Source organism: Callithrix jacchus, chromosome 12, assembly GCF_049354715.1.
Source record: "Callithrix jacchus isolate 240 chromosome 12, calJac240_pri, whole genome shotgun sequence".
NCBI lineage: Eukaryota > Metazoa > Chordata > Mammalia > Primates > Cebidae > Callithrix > Callithrix jacchus.
The window spans coordinates 12,934,043-12,949,439 of NC_133513.1; the positions used below are offsets into that span (position 1 = coordinate 12,934,043).

At 49.9% G+C, this 15,397-nt stretch overlaps 1 protein-coding gene across 3 annotated transcripts in view; it reads left to right on the forward strand.

The window, feature by feature from the left end:
* The window catches only part of LOC103796577 (uncharacterized), a 196,163-nt gene that overhangs the window by 16,820 nt on the left and 163,946 nt on the right, over window positions 1-15,397 (forward strand). For 2 of the 3 annotated variants that reach the window (XR_013524593.1, XR_013524594.1), the window contains one exon: window positions 1,512-1,644. Coding sequence is in view for 1 of the 3 variants with exons in the window: in XM_078344638.1 (XP_078200764.1) it covers window positions 1,512-1,701 (190 nt within the window). In the remaining 2 variants the exon portion in view is untranslated. Of the gene's footprint in view, window positions 1-1,511; window positions 1,706-15,397 lie in introns of those variants that run through there. The other variant, XM_078344638.1, reaches the window with a different exon arrangement.

Below are 15,397 nucleotides of genomic sequence, written 5' to 3' on the forward strand. Positions count from 1 at the left end.
CTCAGAAAGTGCACACACACACTCCACAGCTGTGCACCATGAAATGCACGGCTCATCTTGTTCCTAGTGGTGAAGCTCAAGGGAAATCTCTCTCATGGTGTCACGTAAGCAATTCACTGTGTGATGATAGGAACTGCGTCCCCTGCCACAGTTTTCCAGCCAGTTTAACATCAAGCTTCACAAGTCTGTTCCTTTCCTCACATCTGTCAATCACTCATTATGACCCAGGAGCAGGCACCTTGTATTCCAGTTGATTTAATTGTAAACAGCCCTGTGTATTGGGCACTGATAGCTGCTTGAGCTTTGGATATGTGACTCTCTGTCTACCTGTTTCCTCATCTGTATATTGGCGATCATAATATTCTCAAAACTCACAGGGCTTTTGTAAGGAGTCAGTGCGTCTAAAGTGTGCGGTGCGTGGCAGAGAGCGTGTTGGTTAGATATTGCTGCATAGTGAGCTACCCCAAAGCTTAGAGATTAAAGAACAACCATTTTGTGTGCTCACAATTCTGTGGGTCAGAAGTTTCCTCAAGGCTTAGGCAGTTCTGCTCTATGTGGCATCAGCAGGGGTCATTCTCTGAGACTCTTGGCTGACATCAGCCTTCAGACGAGTCAGTTACCAGCCAGCTGTGTGCATGGGCTGAGGACGGAGTGGCGGCTTCCTTCCCATGTGTGGCACCTTGGTGCTCTTCCACATGCAACCCCCCTCTCTCTTTTCAAGTGGCTGCTTGGGCTTCCTCACATCATGGCAGTCTCAGGTTGGTCAGACTTCCTACCAGGTGTCTGGGTTCCAAGAGGAAGTGTTCCTGTGGAAGGTGAAAGTTGCAGATCTTAGGGTTCTACGTTGAAAGTTCTACAGTGTCACTTATGCCACATTCTATTGACCAAAACACAGGTCACAAGGCTAGCCCTGATTCAAAGGGAGAGGAAATAGATCTCACATCTTAATGCAGGAGTGGCAAAGTCACATTGCAGGAGAGTGTGTGGGAAGGGGTGGCCATAGGTGGAAACACCCTCTGTCACACCTGGGTGAGTACCTGTCAGAATCAATATCAATTTCAGTTCAGGGCCAGGCACAGTGGCTTATGCCTATAGTCCCAGCATTTTGGGATACTGAGGCAGGTGGATCAACTGAGGTCAGGAGATCAAGACCAACCTGGACAATATGCTGAAACCCCGTCTCTACTAAAAATACAAAAATTATCCAGGTGTGGTGGCGGGGGCCTATAATCCCAGCTACTTGGAAGACTGAGACAGGAGAATCATTTGAGCCTCAGAGGTAGAAGTTGCAGTGAGCCGAGATCGTGCCACTGCACTCCAGCCTGGGTGAGAGTCTTCCCCGCCCTCCAAAAAATGCTTAATATCAGTATGTCCACTTTATTCCCCACTTCACATAAGAAGAAGCGGATGCTCAGAGAGCTTATATCCTTGTCCCAGGTTATCCTGCTATTTGGAACCCAGCTTTGCCTGACTACAAAGCCTGATCTTAACCCCCTTACTTCACCGTCTAGGATTTGGCTGTTTTCCAAGGCACTACTGGACCAGAACATGGCACAGCTGCTCCTCAAGGCATCTGAGGAAAGGAGGGGAGGCCAGGTCCTGACCTTACAGAGCCAAACCCGGCACACGGTGGCTGGCTGGGCAGCGATGCCCCGCCTCCTGACACTCGCAGGAAGGCTGAAGCAGAAGGAGACACTTTGAGAGGGTGAGGGCCTGGGGAACACCATGGGGCAGGGGCAAGCACTTTCTATGGAACTGCGAAGTAGATTCAGTCCACCCAAGCCCACTGATGTTCCAATTCCAGCATCTCACTGGTGTATACACAGTTTTAGATAAAGGGGCCTAGAGGATTCCCCTTTGTGAGAAATGAATATGCATTCTGACAAAGAAAATCTGCTAACTAAAAACCAAATAGGGTTCCTTATGCAGGACTTGTCAAAGCCTTTAAAATGCTAACAGACATTGTGTATCTCCAGGAGGGAGAGGTGGGTGCAGGGTTTCCAGGCATATTTTTTTAGAAAACTTTTTATTTTGATGTAACACTAGACTTGTAGAAAAGTTGCAAGAATAGTACAAAGAATCCCACAGCTCCTTTGCCCAGATTAATCAATTGCTAACATTTTACATTTCGTTGATTATTCTCATATTCATATTCTCTCTATATGTACATGTATGTCTACTCTGTTTATGATTTCATTCCTGACTTGTGTTTTCTTAGGGTGCAGACATGATAATTCTTTCTTTTTTTTATTTTATGAGAGCATTTTGCTCTTACCCACGAGGCTGGAGTGCAGAGGAGCGATCTCAGCTCACAGCAGCCTCTGCCTCTCAGGTTCAAGTGATTCTGCTGCCTCAGCCTCCCAAGCAGCTGTGATTACAGGAGCACAGCATCACATCTGGCTAATTTTTTTGTATTTTTAGTAGAGAATGGGGTTTCACCACGTTGGCCAGGCTGGTCTCAACCTCCTGAGCTGAAGTTCTGCCTCAGCTCCCAAGGTGCTGGGATTACAGGTGTGAGCCACCACGCCTGGCCAATACTGACATTTTGCAGGGTGCGAGGCAGTCATGTTGTGAAACAGCCTCCGTCTGGGTTTGAGAGATGCTTCCTGATGCCTGCATTCCAGGAAGCCTGTTGGTAGGACACCGCAGAAGTGAGGCAGCCTCCTGTCAGGTGGCACCTGCTGTCCATTTGTACAGCGTTGGTGACATTAGCTTGGATCTCTTGATTAAGGTGGGGTCTGCTAGGTTTCTTGGCTGTAAAGCTCTCAATTGTTTCCTTTGTAATTAATGAGTAATTGTGGTGAGATACTTGTAAGTATTCTGTGGTCTCATCGAATTGTGAACCTCCTAGGTTTAGCGTCCACTGATGATGCTGGTCTGAGTCTGTTACTGCTATGATGATTGCCAAATGGGGATTTTTCTAATTAAAAAAAGGATTTATTGCTTAGAGGCCAGGTGTGGTGGCTCATGACTGTAATCCCAGCACTTGAGGAGGCTGAGGCAGGAGGATCACCTGAGGCTAGGAGTTAAAGACCAGCCTGGCCAACATGGTGAAACCCTGTTGCTACTGAAAATACAAAAATTTGCCAGGCGCGGTGTTGTATGCCTGTAGTCTCAGCTGCTCAAGAGGCTGAGGCATGAGAATCACTTGAACAGGAGGCGGAGGTTGGAGTGGGCCAGGATTGTGCTACTGCCCTCCAGCCTGGGAGATCGAGTGAGTCTCTGTATTGCTCAGGGTAGAATGCTTTCCCTGCTCACTCCCTCTGCCTTTCCCTTCCCTTCTGTCCTAATCTGTCCTCGAAATGCTATAACATACCTGAGACTGGGTCATTTATAAAGACATTGGCTCATAGTTCTTCAGGCTGTACTGGAAGCATGGTGCATTTGCTTCTTGAGGTGGGGAGCTGGGGGGTGGGCTGCCAGCACGTCACAGGCCAGAGCAGGATTAAGAGAAAGAGGGGTGTGCCACTACACACGTTTAAACAACCAGATCTCACTGTCACAAGGACAGTCCCAAGGGGATGCTGCTAAACTGTTTCTGAGAAATCTGCTCCCACTGATCCAGCCGCCTTCCACCAGGCCCCGCCTCCGACCCTGGGGATTCCAATTCAACATGGGGTTGTTGGGGACATAGGTCCCAACTATATCACTGTCCCCCTTTCCTCCCTTCCTTAACCTCAGTACGGACTCATGGATTCCTGTTTTATTCTGTAATCCATAATGATCATGATTTATTTTAGTGCCCAGTTTTCCTAGATTTACCCCATGGGAGTCCCTGAAGGATGGCTCCTCTCCCTCCCACTCCCCCTCAGCATAGAGAAAAGTCCAACCGTACAGCAAACACCCATGTGCCCCCCACCTAACTACTATAATTGTTTGCATTTGCGTTATTTTCTTTATCCCCTATGCACTATCCACCTGTCAGAGGTGTGTAAACCAGAGCAACTCCATCTTGAATGGGAGCTGGGTAAAAAGAGGCTGAGAACTACTGGGCTGCATGTTATGTATAAATTTTCAGTGCCATAGAAGAACTAGCACTCGAATATAAATTTTCTCACCAAGGCAATTTACTTCTATGGAAGATTTGGCTCACAGATGGAGCAATAATGAGCACACACACGTGGTCAAGGGAGGGTAAGGGGTTTTTATTCCTGACGGAGGTCGCCCCTACTGCTATATCATTCTCCTATTGGCTAGGGTTAGACAGCACAGTCTAAGCTAATTCCAATTGGCTATTTTAAAGGGAACAGGGGTAGCAGCTAGAGTGGTGGAGTGGATAGTTTGGTAGGAAGGACGGTTACTGGACCGGTTAGAGCAGGTGACCAGGGGTGACTCAGGTCAGAGCAGGTGACCAGGGGAACAGATGTGAACTACTGATTAGAACGGGCAGGAAAGTTGTTTACTGAAACTAGAGGCAAGGGGGCAAAGAGGACCAGGACGTTAAACTTTAAACTGGAGCTGAACATACTGACACACTGATTGTTTGAGGAGAAGCCTGGAGTTCACTATGTCTAACATGCATTCCCAGAAGTTAAGGCATTCTGAATCCCAGGATGAGATAGAAGGTCGGCACAAGATACATTTCATAATGACCTTGCTGCTAAAACAGGTTGCAGTAAAGAAGCCGGCTAAATCCCACCAAAAACCAAGATGGTGACAAGAGTGTCCTCTGGTCGTCCTCGTTACTACACTCCCGTCAGCACCATGACAGTTTACAGATGCCATGGCAACATCAGGAAGTTACCCTATGTGGTCTAAAAAAAGGAGAGGTATGGGCCAGGGGCGGTGGCTCATGCCTGTAATCTCAGCACTTTGGGAGGCTGAGGTGGGTGTATCACCTGAGGTCAGGAGTTCAAGACCAGCCTGGCCAATATGGAGAGACCCCATCTCTACTAAAAATACAAAAAAATTAGGTGGCCGTGGTGTGGTGCATGCCTGTAGTCCCAAATACTCGGAAGGCTGAGGGAGGAGAATTGCTTAAACCTGGGAGGTGGAGGTTGCAGTGAGCTGAGATCACGCCACTGCACTCCAGCCTGGGCAGCATTAGATACAGTGAACTCCAAGTTTCTCTTCAAAGAATCAGTGTGTCAGTATGTTCAGGCCTCTTATTCTTTAATTCTCTACTTTAAAGTTTAACTTCCTTGTAGTTTCAGTAAACAACCTTTTCCACCAGTTCTAATCAGTAGTTCACATCTGTTCCCCGCCCCCTTCTCCATCCTGAGGTCATCCAGGCCACCTGTTCTCGTCTCCTGTCCTTGTCACCTGCTCTGAACTGTTCCATAAGCGTCTTTCCTGCCAAACTACCCACCCCACCACTCCGGCTCATACCCCTGCTCTCTTTAAAATAGCCGATCACAGTTAGCTTAGACTGAGCAGTCTAACCCTAGCCAATAGGAATGACACAGCAGTAGGGACTACCTGTGTCAGGAATAAGAACTCCTTCCTCTCCCTTGTCCAGCTGTGCTTGCCATTGACTGGGCGTGGTAGCTCACGCCTGTAATTACAGCACTTTGGGAAGCCGAGGTGGGCAGATCACGAGGTCAGGAATTTGAGACCATCTTGGCCAACTTGGTGAAACCCTGTCTTCTACTAAAAATACAAAAATTAGCTGGGCGTGGTTGTGGACACCTGTTTACTGAGGAAATTAATATTCGAGTGCTACTTTTGTGGCACCAAAAATTTACGCATAACAGCAACAAGAGCGAAACAATCTCAAATAAAATAAATAAAAAATACAAAGCGGTGGGCATGAATAACCCACCTTTTTTAGTGTATATAATCAAATAACCGTAAAAACAGGCAGCCTGCAGTCCTGAGGGCTGCTCTGTCTTGAGTAGTTATTATTCCTTTCTTAATAAATTTGCTTTTGCTTTGCACCGTGGACTCGCCCTGAATTCTTTCTTGCACGAGATCCAGGAAGCCTGTTTTGGGGTCTGCATCCAGACCCCTGTCCTGTAAAACATCCATCTGTGTTCTTACTGATGCTTTCCAGAGTAAGTTGTAGACATCAGAACACCTTACCTCTAAATGGATTAGCGGGCACATCACGAACTAAAGCTCAGTATTTTCTTACAGTCCCCCCGTCTCTTAATCTCCCTCCCTTACTTCCTTCCTCTGGTCACGTAAATTTATGCAATGAAACCTGCCAATCTCAGCTGGGAGCAGTGACTCAAACCTGTAATCCCAGCACTTTGGGAGGCTGAGAAGGGTGGATTGTTTGAGGCTAGGAGTTTGAGAACAACCTGGACAACATAAGCAGACTCTTTGATACCACAAAAATTTGGGAAATTAGCGGGATGTGGTGGCGCATGCCTGTAGTCCCAGCTACGTGGAGACTGGGGTGGGAGGATCGCTTGAGCCTGGAAGGTGGAGGTTGCAGCAAGCCATGATTGCGTCACTGCATTCCAGCCCGGCCACAGAGTGAAACCCTGTCTCAAAGAAATAACCATTTAAATGTCTAGTGGTCTCTCTTTGTGGCATTAATTTGCATTTTTTTGTTGATGAATGATGTTGATCATATTTTCGTGTATGTTATTTGTTCACGTAGCTTCCTTTGAGACAGGTCAGATCAATTTTTTCCCCATTTTAAAAGTTGTCTTTTATTGAGCTGTAAATACTCTTTATGTATTCTGGAATAGAATGTTTTCTTCCATTTGGATTTTTATGCCTTTTTTTTTTTTTTTGAGATGGGGCCTCGTTTTGTCACCCAGACTGAGGTGTGGTGGCACGATCATGCCTCACTGTAGCCTCAAACTCCTGGGCTCAAGCAATCCGCCTGCCTTAGCCTCCCAAGTAGCTGGGACTACAGGTGCATGCCAGCATACCCAGATAATTGTTTTTTAGAGGCATGGTCTCCATTTGTTGCCCAGGCTGGTCTGGAACGCCTGAGTTTAAACAGTCCTCTTACCTCCACCTCCCACAGTGCTGGGATTATAGGCATGAGCCACCATGCCTGGTCTGATATTTTTATGCCACTAAAGTTTTTTTTTTTTTTTCTTACTACAGTGGGTAAGAACTACAGTATAATATTGAATAAAAATGCTAACAGCAAAAATTCTCACCTTGTTCTTAGTCTTACAAGGAAAATGTTCAAAATTTCCGCAAATAATTTTCATGTTTTCTATTGGTTTTGCATAGATGTTCTTTATCAGATTGCAGAGTTTTGTTTGTTTTTTAGAGACAGTCCTGCTCTTCTCCCAGGCTGGATGGTGCAATCTCAGCTCACTGTAACCTGCAACCTCCACCTCCTGAGTTCAAGTGATTCTCCTGCTTTAGCCTCCCAAGTAGCTGGAATTACAGGCACCCGCCACCACACCTGGCTAATTTTTGTAGTCTTACTAGAGACAGAATTTCACCATGTTGGCCAGGCTGGTCTCAAACTCCTGGCCTCAAGTGATCTGCCTGCCTCAGCCCCTCAAAGTGCTGGGATTATAGGCATGAGCCACCATGCCTGGCCAGTTTTTATTATTCTTAAGAATGGGTGTGGAATGTAGTCAGATGCCTTTTCTGAATCTAGTCCATATTCACATGGTTTTCCACTTTCATTTTGTTAGTAGAGTGAGTTAAATTGGTCTTCAGTGTGAAACCAACCTTGCTTTAGCGGGATTCCCTCCATTGTTTCATAAGCATTTTTCTTTCTATATGTAATTGAATTTGGTTTCCTAATACTTTGTTAAGAAAGTTGGTATTCGTGGGCTGGGCACTGCGGCTCACGCCTGTAATCCTAGCACTTGGGGGGTCCGAGGCAGGCGGATCTTGAGGTCAGGAGATTGAGACTGTCCTGGCCAACATGGTGAAACTTCATCTCTAGTAGAAATATGAAAATTAGCTGGGCGTGGTGGTGGGTGCCTATAGTCCCAGCTACTCCAGAGGCTGAGGCAAGAGAATCGCTTGAACCTGGGAGGCGGAGGTTGCAGTGAGCTGAGATCGCACCACTGCACTCCATCCTGGCAGCAGAGCGGGACTCCGTCTCAGAAAAGAAAAAAAAAAATTGGTATCTGTGTTCACAGCACTATTGCGTTGTAATTTTCCTTTTTTGCAAAGCTCTTGTCAGGTTTGGTATGAGGTTTATGCTGATTTCATAAACCAAGTTGATGATTCTGTTCTTTTTCTTTTCTGAAAGCGTTTGTATGAGATTGGTGGTGATGGTCCCTACATGTCTGATGGACTCTACCAGTGAAGACCTCTGGAGGTTCTCTGTGGGATTTGTTTGGAGAACATATAAATCCAGAGCTATTCGGGTTTTCTCTATTACTTTGCAGATTAGCATGCTTGATTTTCAGAGTATCCTGTGCGGGAGCTGCCATAATTTGATGGATTTCACAAATGTGCTGCCATTTCTTTTTCTTTTGAGTAGGAGTATCGCTCTTTCACCCAGTCTGGAGCGCAGTAGTGCGATCTCAGCTCACCGCAACCTTCACCTCCTGGGTCCAAGCGATTCTCCTGCCTCAGCCTCCTAAGTAGCTGGGACTACAAGTGTGCGCCACCACGCCCAGCTAATTTTTGTATTTTAATAGAGATGGGGTTTCACCGTGTTGGCCAAGCTAGTCTCATTTTCTTTACCTCATGATCCACCCACCTTGGCCTCCTGAAGTGTTGGGATTACAGGCATGAGCCACCACGCCCAGCCTACAAATGTGACATTTCTGACATGAGTTACAAGTGTGACATCATGAATCTAGCCTCTTCCTACCCTGAAATTCTTTTCCCTCCTCTCCAAAGCAGCTCGGTTCCCTGAGCCGCCCCCTGCTCTGTTCTCCTCTCCCATCCTCTGCAGGCACCCTCAGAGTCACTGCTGACTCAGCTGTGCTGGGTTTCCTCCTGCGGGACAAGCATGAGAAGGCAGGGAACGGCACTAGCGTGCGCAGCGTGACCTGTGTCCTCACCCAGAACAGCAGCCAGGCCTTGCCTGCAGAGCTCCAGCTGAAGGGCCAGCTGCAGGCCCAGAGGAGGAACCTGAGGGCCCAGGCCAGCATCTGGGTCCAGGCGGCCAGCCTGGCTCTAGGTGGAGCTTGCTCCTGGGGCCCTAGGCACAGCCAGCTTGGAGGTGGCCTGACGCAAAATATCAGCACGCTGAGTGATGCAGGTAGGATGAGTGGTCCAGGCAGAACAGCTTCTTCCTCCAAGACTCCCAAGTCCTGGGGCCAAGGGAGGGGGGATAAATGAGATTCCAGCACCCTAACTCACATTCCAGCTTCGTTTCTTTCCCCTACTGGCTTTCCCTGCACATCTGTCACTTCTTCCCCGGGCTATGATTCAGCCAGAACACGCAGGTTCAGGACACTCGATGTTACAGTATTGGCATGCTTCAGATGAGATGGTGATGGCAGGTGCCACCAAGCCCCTCCTCTCTCCCTCCTTCTCCTCTCCTTTCTCTCTCCCTCCCTCTCCTCCTCCTCCCTCTCCCCTGTCATCTCCCCTCTCCTTCCCCCCTCCTCTTTCCCTCCCCCTCCCCACTCCTTCCTTCCCTGTCTTCCCCCCTTCTCCCCTGCTCCTCTCTCTTTTCTCCCTTCCTCTCCCCTTCTCTTCCTCCCTGCCTCTCCTCCCTCCCTCTCCCCACCCTGTTCCACTCCCTCCCTCCCTCTCCACCTGCCTCTTCCTCCACCTGCCTCTTCCAGACTGCCTCCTCCCACCTGCCTCCCTCCGCCTGGCTTCCCCCTGCCTGCCTCCCCCAGTCTGGCCTCCTAACCCCAACCCGTTCCCTGGGAAAGCTGGTGCAGTGTAGATGCCTGGTCCAGGACCCCAATGATGCCCTCTGGGACAGCGGCTATGAAATAGTCCCAACAGCCCCTGCGTGGGCTTCTCAGAGATGTTCCCTCCAGGCCTGGAGGGGCCGGGTGCAGCAGTGAGGGGAGGACACACCATCTCTCTGAGATTTGGGCCCTGTCCTCAGGAGCTGGAAATCCTAAGGGGACACGGGTTCCACTGCTTGCTACGTTTGGTGACTGTGCTGTGAGGTTGGACTAGATGAAATCTCCACTTCTGTGAAATGTGGACAATTTCGTATGGTCTAACCTGGTGTATTGCGGGCAGTGAGACCTGGAGCTGGGGGGCTCAGGGGACCCTCCAGAGAGCAGCTGGGCTGGCCAGGCCCCCGTCATGTTCCCACCGGACTCAATGGGGTGGAGTGGGCTGAGTGGTCTCTGGGGCTCTGGCCATCCCTGCCCACTGGCCTCTTTCCCCAGGACTCCCCTCTAAGGCAGAGGAACTTTTTTTCTCACCCATGTGTCTTCCAACTGCTCAGCATGCCTGGCACTGTGGAATGCGAGGGGTCAGCTAGATGCTACCCTTGGCCTAGAGGGCCTGACCCCCGAGTCCCCGAGCTGCCAGCTCCATGCTAGCTTCCATCATATCCACAACGTGCCCACCCTAAAGCACTGGGGCCTGCCCTTCTCCATAGATGGCTACAGGTACTTCCAGGTGAGGAGGGGGCTGTGCCTGGGCCACAGAGGGGACAGTGGGTCCCAGGGACACCCAACAGCTTTGCTTCTGCCCAGAGTGTGGGACGCAATCTGGCAGCCGGGCTGATGGTGAACTTGGATGGTGAGAATCTCCACGCAGCCCTGGAGAGGAAGGCAGAGGGCAGCTGCCAGGGGCTGGTGCTGGGGCTGCACCATGGCCTCTCGGGGCTACAGGACACACTGCCCTCCCAGCTAGAGGTGAGTGGCTCTGTGCCGACATGTCTTCTGGCAGCTTTACCACCTTCTTCAGCCAATGATTTTCTGAGCCCATACACAATTCCACCTGAGTGTCTACGCACACCTCTGCCAGCTTCTTCAGATTATGAGTTTTTGAGACCACAGACACCTACACCCGAATGTCTTCTGGCACCTTTACCACCTTCTTCAGCCAATGATTTTCTGAGCCCATACACAACTCCACCTGAGTGTCTATTCACACCTCTGCCAGCTTCTACAGATGATGAGTTTTCAAGACCACAGACACCTACAGATGAGCATCTTTTATTACCTCTACCACCTTTAGCCAATGATTTTCTGAGTCTATACGCACCTCCAGTCGAATGTCTACAGACACCTCTACCACTGTCTACAGATGATGATCTTTGAAAACCACGACAGCACCACTCGAGTGTCTTCTGGCACCTGTTCCACCTCTCCAGATGATGATACTTCAAGAACACAGACACCACCACTTGAGTGCCTTCTGGCATCGGTACCACCTTCTCCGGATGATAATCTTTGAAAATCACAGACACCACCACTCAAGTGTCTTCTGGCATCTCTACCACCTTCTCCAGATGACAATCTTTGGAGACCACAGACACCACCACTCAAGTGTCTTCTGCCATCTCTACCACCTTCTCTAGATGATTATCTTTGAAAACCACAGATGCCACCACCCGAGTATCTTCTGATACCTCTACCATCGTCTCCAGCTGATGATTTTCTGAGACGACACACAGCTTCCATCCAGTGTCCTCTGGGACCTCAACCACTTTCTCCAACTGAAAATTTTTGAGATTACAGGTAGTTCCACCATTTGAGTGTCCCCTTGGACCTCAGCCACTTATTTCAATAGAGTGTCTTCTGGTATCTCTTGATGATCTTCTGAGACCACAGACACCTCCACCTGAGTGTACTCTAGTACCTCTCCCACCATCTTCAGCTGAAGATTTTATAAGAAGATCACCTGCACACCTCACCGTGAGTGTCCTCTGGTATCTCTACCACTCTCCAGCTGAAGATGTTCTGAGGCCTCGCACACCTCCACTTGAGTGTTCTCTGATACCTCTGCCACCATCTCAAGCTGAAGACTTTCTGAGCCCACACACTCCTCCACCCGAGTGGAATCTGTTACCTTTACCATCTTCTACAGCTAATGACTTTCTGGCAGACCACAGGCAGCTCCACCACTTGAGCATTTTCTGGAACCTCAACTTCCTATTTCAGTCACGTGTCCTCTGGGACTTCAACCACCTACTTCACTCGAATGTCCTGTGCCACCTCAACCATCTTCTCCAAGTGAAGATTCTCTGAGACCACAGTCACCTCCTTCAGTCAAGTGCTCTCTGGTATCTCCACCATCTTCTCCAGCTGGTGATCTTCTGAAACCACAGACACCTCCAGCAATTGAGTGTCCTCTGAGACTTCCTTTATGTCTTCCAACTATTTGTTTTGTGGGACCTCTAGCACCTCCTCCAGCTGCACCTCCTATGGGACTTTATCTACCTCATCCAGGTGTCTGTCCTGAGGTACCTCAACCACCTCATCCATCTAGTCTGTCATGTGGGACCCCATCCACCTCATCCACCTGTGTATCCTGGAGGACCCCATCCACCTCATCCAGATGTCTGTCCTTAGGTACCTCAACCACCTCATCCATCTAGTCTGTCATGTGGGACCCCATCCACCTCATCCACCTGTGTATCCTGGAGGACCCCATCCACCTCATCCAGATGTCTGTCCTGGGGGACCCCATCCACCTGTCTATCCTGGAGGACCCCATCCACCTCATCCAGATGTCTGTCCTGGGGGACCCCATCCACCTCATCAATCTGTCTGTCCTGGAGGACCCCATCCGCCTCATCCACCTGTCTGTCCTGGAGAGCCCCATCCACCTCATCCACCTGTCTGTCCTGGAGGTCCCCATCCACCTCATTCACCTGTCTGTCCTGGGGGACCCCATCCACCTCATCCATCTCTCTGTCCTGGGGGACCCCATCCACCTCATCCATCTCTCTGTCCTGGGGGACCCCATCCACCTCATCAATCTGTCTGTCTGGAGGACCCCATCCACCTCATCCACCTGTCTGTCCTGGAGAGCCCCATCCACCTCATCCACCTGTCTGTCCTGGAGGTCCCCATCCACCTCATTCACCTGTCTGTCCTGGGGGACCCCATCCACCTCATCCATCTCTCTGTCCTGGGGGACCCCATCCACCTCATCCACCTCTCTTTCCTGGGGGACTTCATCTTCTTCCTCCAGCAGTGTGGCCTTTGGGACCTCAGCCTACTGTTCCATTTTGTGGCCACTGGCACCTCGGCCACCTTCTCTACCTTGGTGGCCTCCCTTAGCTGTCACCTTCATGTGAGTCTCCTCTAGGACCTAAAGAATCTCCTCATGACCTCTCAGCCCTCAGCCACCTCCTTCCTAGGTTTTCTCTCGTACTTCGACCACCTCCTTCACTTGGCTGACCTGCTGTCTCAACCGACACTCAACCTTCACCTGACTGTCCCCTCGGAATTCACCCCCTCCTCTAGTCATGCGGCCTCTGAGACCTCAACCAACACCTCTAAATGCACCACTTGATGTGTTTATTTGAACGGTATAAAGTAATTTGTAAAAAATTCATCTCTTCTTTTTTGAGTGAATAGAAAGAAACGGCACAGATGGTCCTGCAGGGCTTTGCAGTACAAGGTGACACTGGCTGAGATCCTGGTCACTTTTCTCAGGTTTCTGAGAGTACACAGTCGGTTGCAGTATTTCCTCATTATGAGTTTGGCAGCAGGTATCTCTTGTAGATAAAGACAGATTTTGTATTTTTGTGGGGACAGTCTCACTGTGTCACCCAGGCTGGAGTGCAGTGGTGCAATCCTGGCTCAGTGTAACCTCCGTCTCCAGGGTTCAGGTGATCCTCCCACCATAGCCTTCAGAGCAGCAGCTGGGACTACAGTCACGCACCACCACCTTTGGCTTCTTTTTATTTTTTAAATTTTGAGATGAAGTCTCACTCTGTTGCCAGGCTGCAGTGCAGTGGCACCATCTTGGCTGACTGCAACCTCTGCCTCTTAGGTTCAAGCAGTTCTCCTGCCTCTGCCTCCCAAGTAGCTGGGGCCACAGGTGCATGTCCCCAATGTCCAACTAATTTTTTGTATTTGTAGCAGTGACAGTGTTTCACCATGTTGGCCAGGACAGTCTTGATCTACTGATCTCTTGATGTGCTCGCCTTTGCTCTGAAAGTGCTGGGATTACACACATGAGCCACAGTGCCCAGCCTTTCTTTTCTTTTCTTTTCTTTTTTTTTGAGATGGAGTCTCGCTTTGCCACCCAGGCTGGAGTGCAGTGGTGAGATCTCAGATCTCAGCTCACTGCAGTCTCTGCCTCCCGGATTCAAGTGATTCTTCTGCCTCAGCCTCCTGAGTAGCTGAGACTACAGGTGCATACCATCACACCTGGCTAATTTTTGTATTTTTAGTAGAGACAGGGTTTCACCATATTGGCCAGGCTGGTCTTGAATTCCTGACCTCAGGTGATCCACCCACCTTGGCCTCCCAAAGTGCTGGGGTTACAGGTATGAGCCACCATGCCTTCTCTCTCTCTCTCTCTCTCTCTCTCTCTCTCTCTCTCTCTCTCTCTCTCTCTCTCTCTCTCTCTCTCTCTTAACTTTCTGTAGAGACTGTGTTTCACCATGTTGCCCAGACTGGTCTCAAACTTCTGGACTCATGCCATCTGCCAACTGAGGCCTTCCAAAGTGCTGAGACTACAGGCTTGAGCCACCAGCCCAGCCAGAGATTGTGTATAGAAGCCAGAAATAGCAGTTCTGCGGGTGTGCATCAAACCTGGGCCACATGGCCGTCTCTGTTAGGGATGAGACCCGTCCCTGATTGCAGGGCGTCCTGTCTCCTCCAGCAGAGAGATCCACACTAAAGGGCACAGAGATTGTGACCACCCACCCACAGTGGAAGCATAAGTGAAGGGACCCAGGGTGCAAAAGAAGGAGACCGAATCTCCTGGGAACAAGCAGGAGGCTGTGAATGAGAAGGCTGGAGCTGGTTGATTTTCACTTAGGGGTCTGTGTAACTCAGGTGGAGCTGTAAGGGTCCTAGCTGGGCAAGCAGTATGAGCAGGAGCATGGAGGCTGCATGCGGGCCCCATAGAGCTGCCGCGGGAGAGCTCAGATGGCCAGGTGTGCACAGGGAATTATTCCCCCAGCACTTGCTCATTGCCCCACTGCCCTTAGTCCATTATCTGTAGGAATGATGAGTCTTTCCCTGGGTGTGTGAAGTCTCTGGATCAGGGTGAATGAATGACTAGAGCTCTGGGAAATTTCACTTGGTTCTGTCAGGGGCCCTGTCTGCCCTACTGTTTGTGGTGCCGGGAGACTAACAGTGAGGATGGGTCTGGTTTAGTGGAGCTGCGCCTTGGTCTTCGGAATCAGGTCGACTCTGGCAGGAAACTCAAAGCCAATCCTGAGCTGTTCTGGCGTCATCTTCTCCCCAGCAACCTCTCTCTCCCCCTGCGACTCCCAGCTTTGCCTCTCCCAACCTTGGCATGTAGAATCCTCCCCCTTTGCTGTGTTCCTGCTGCCTGAGCCCAGACACCAATTCTCAGTGGGGCTCAGAGCCCCAGCTTTCTCAGAAATGAGCTGGGACTGATGTGGTTATGAGGTCATGGTGAGGACAAGGAGACCAAGCCCACAAGGAAAGCATCTTGCAAC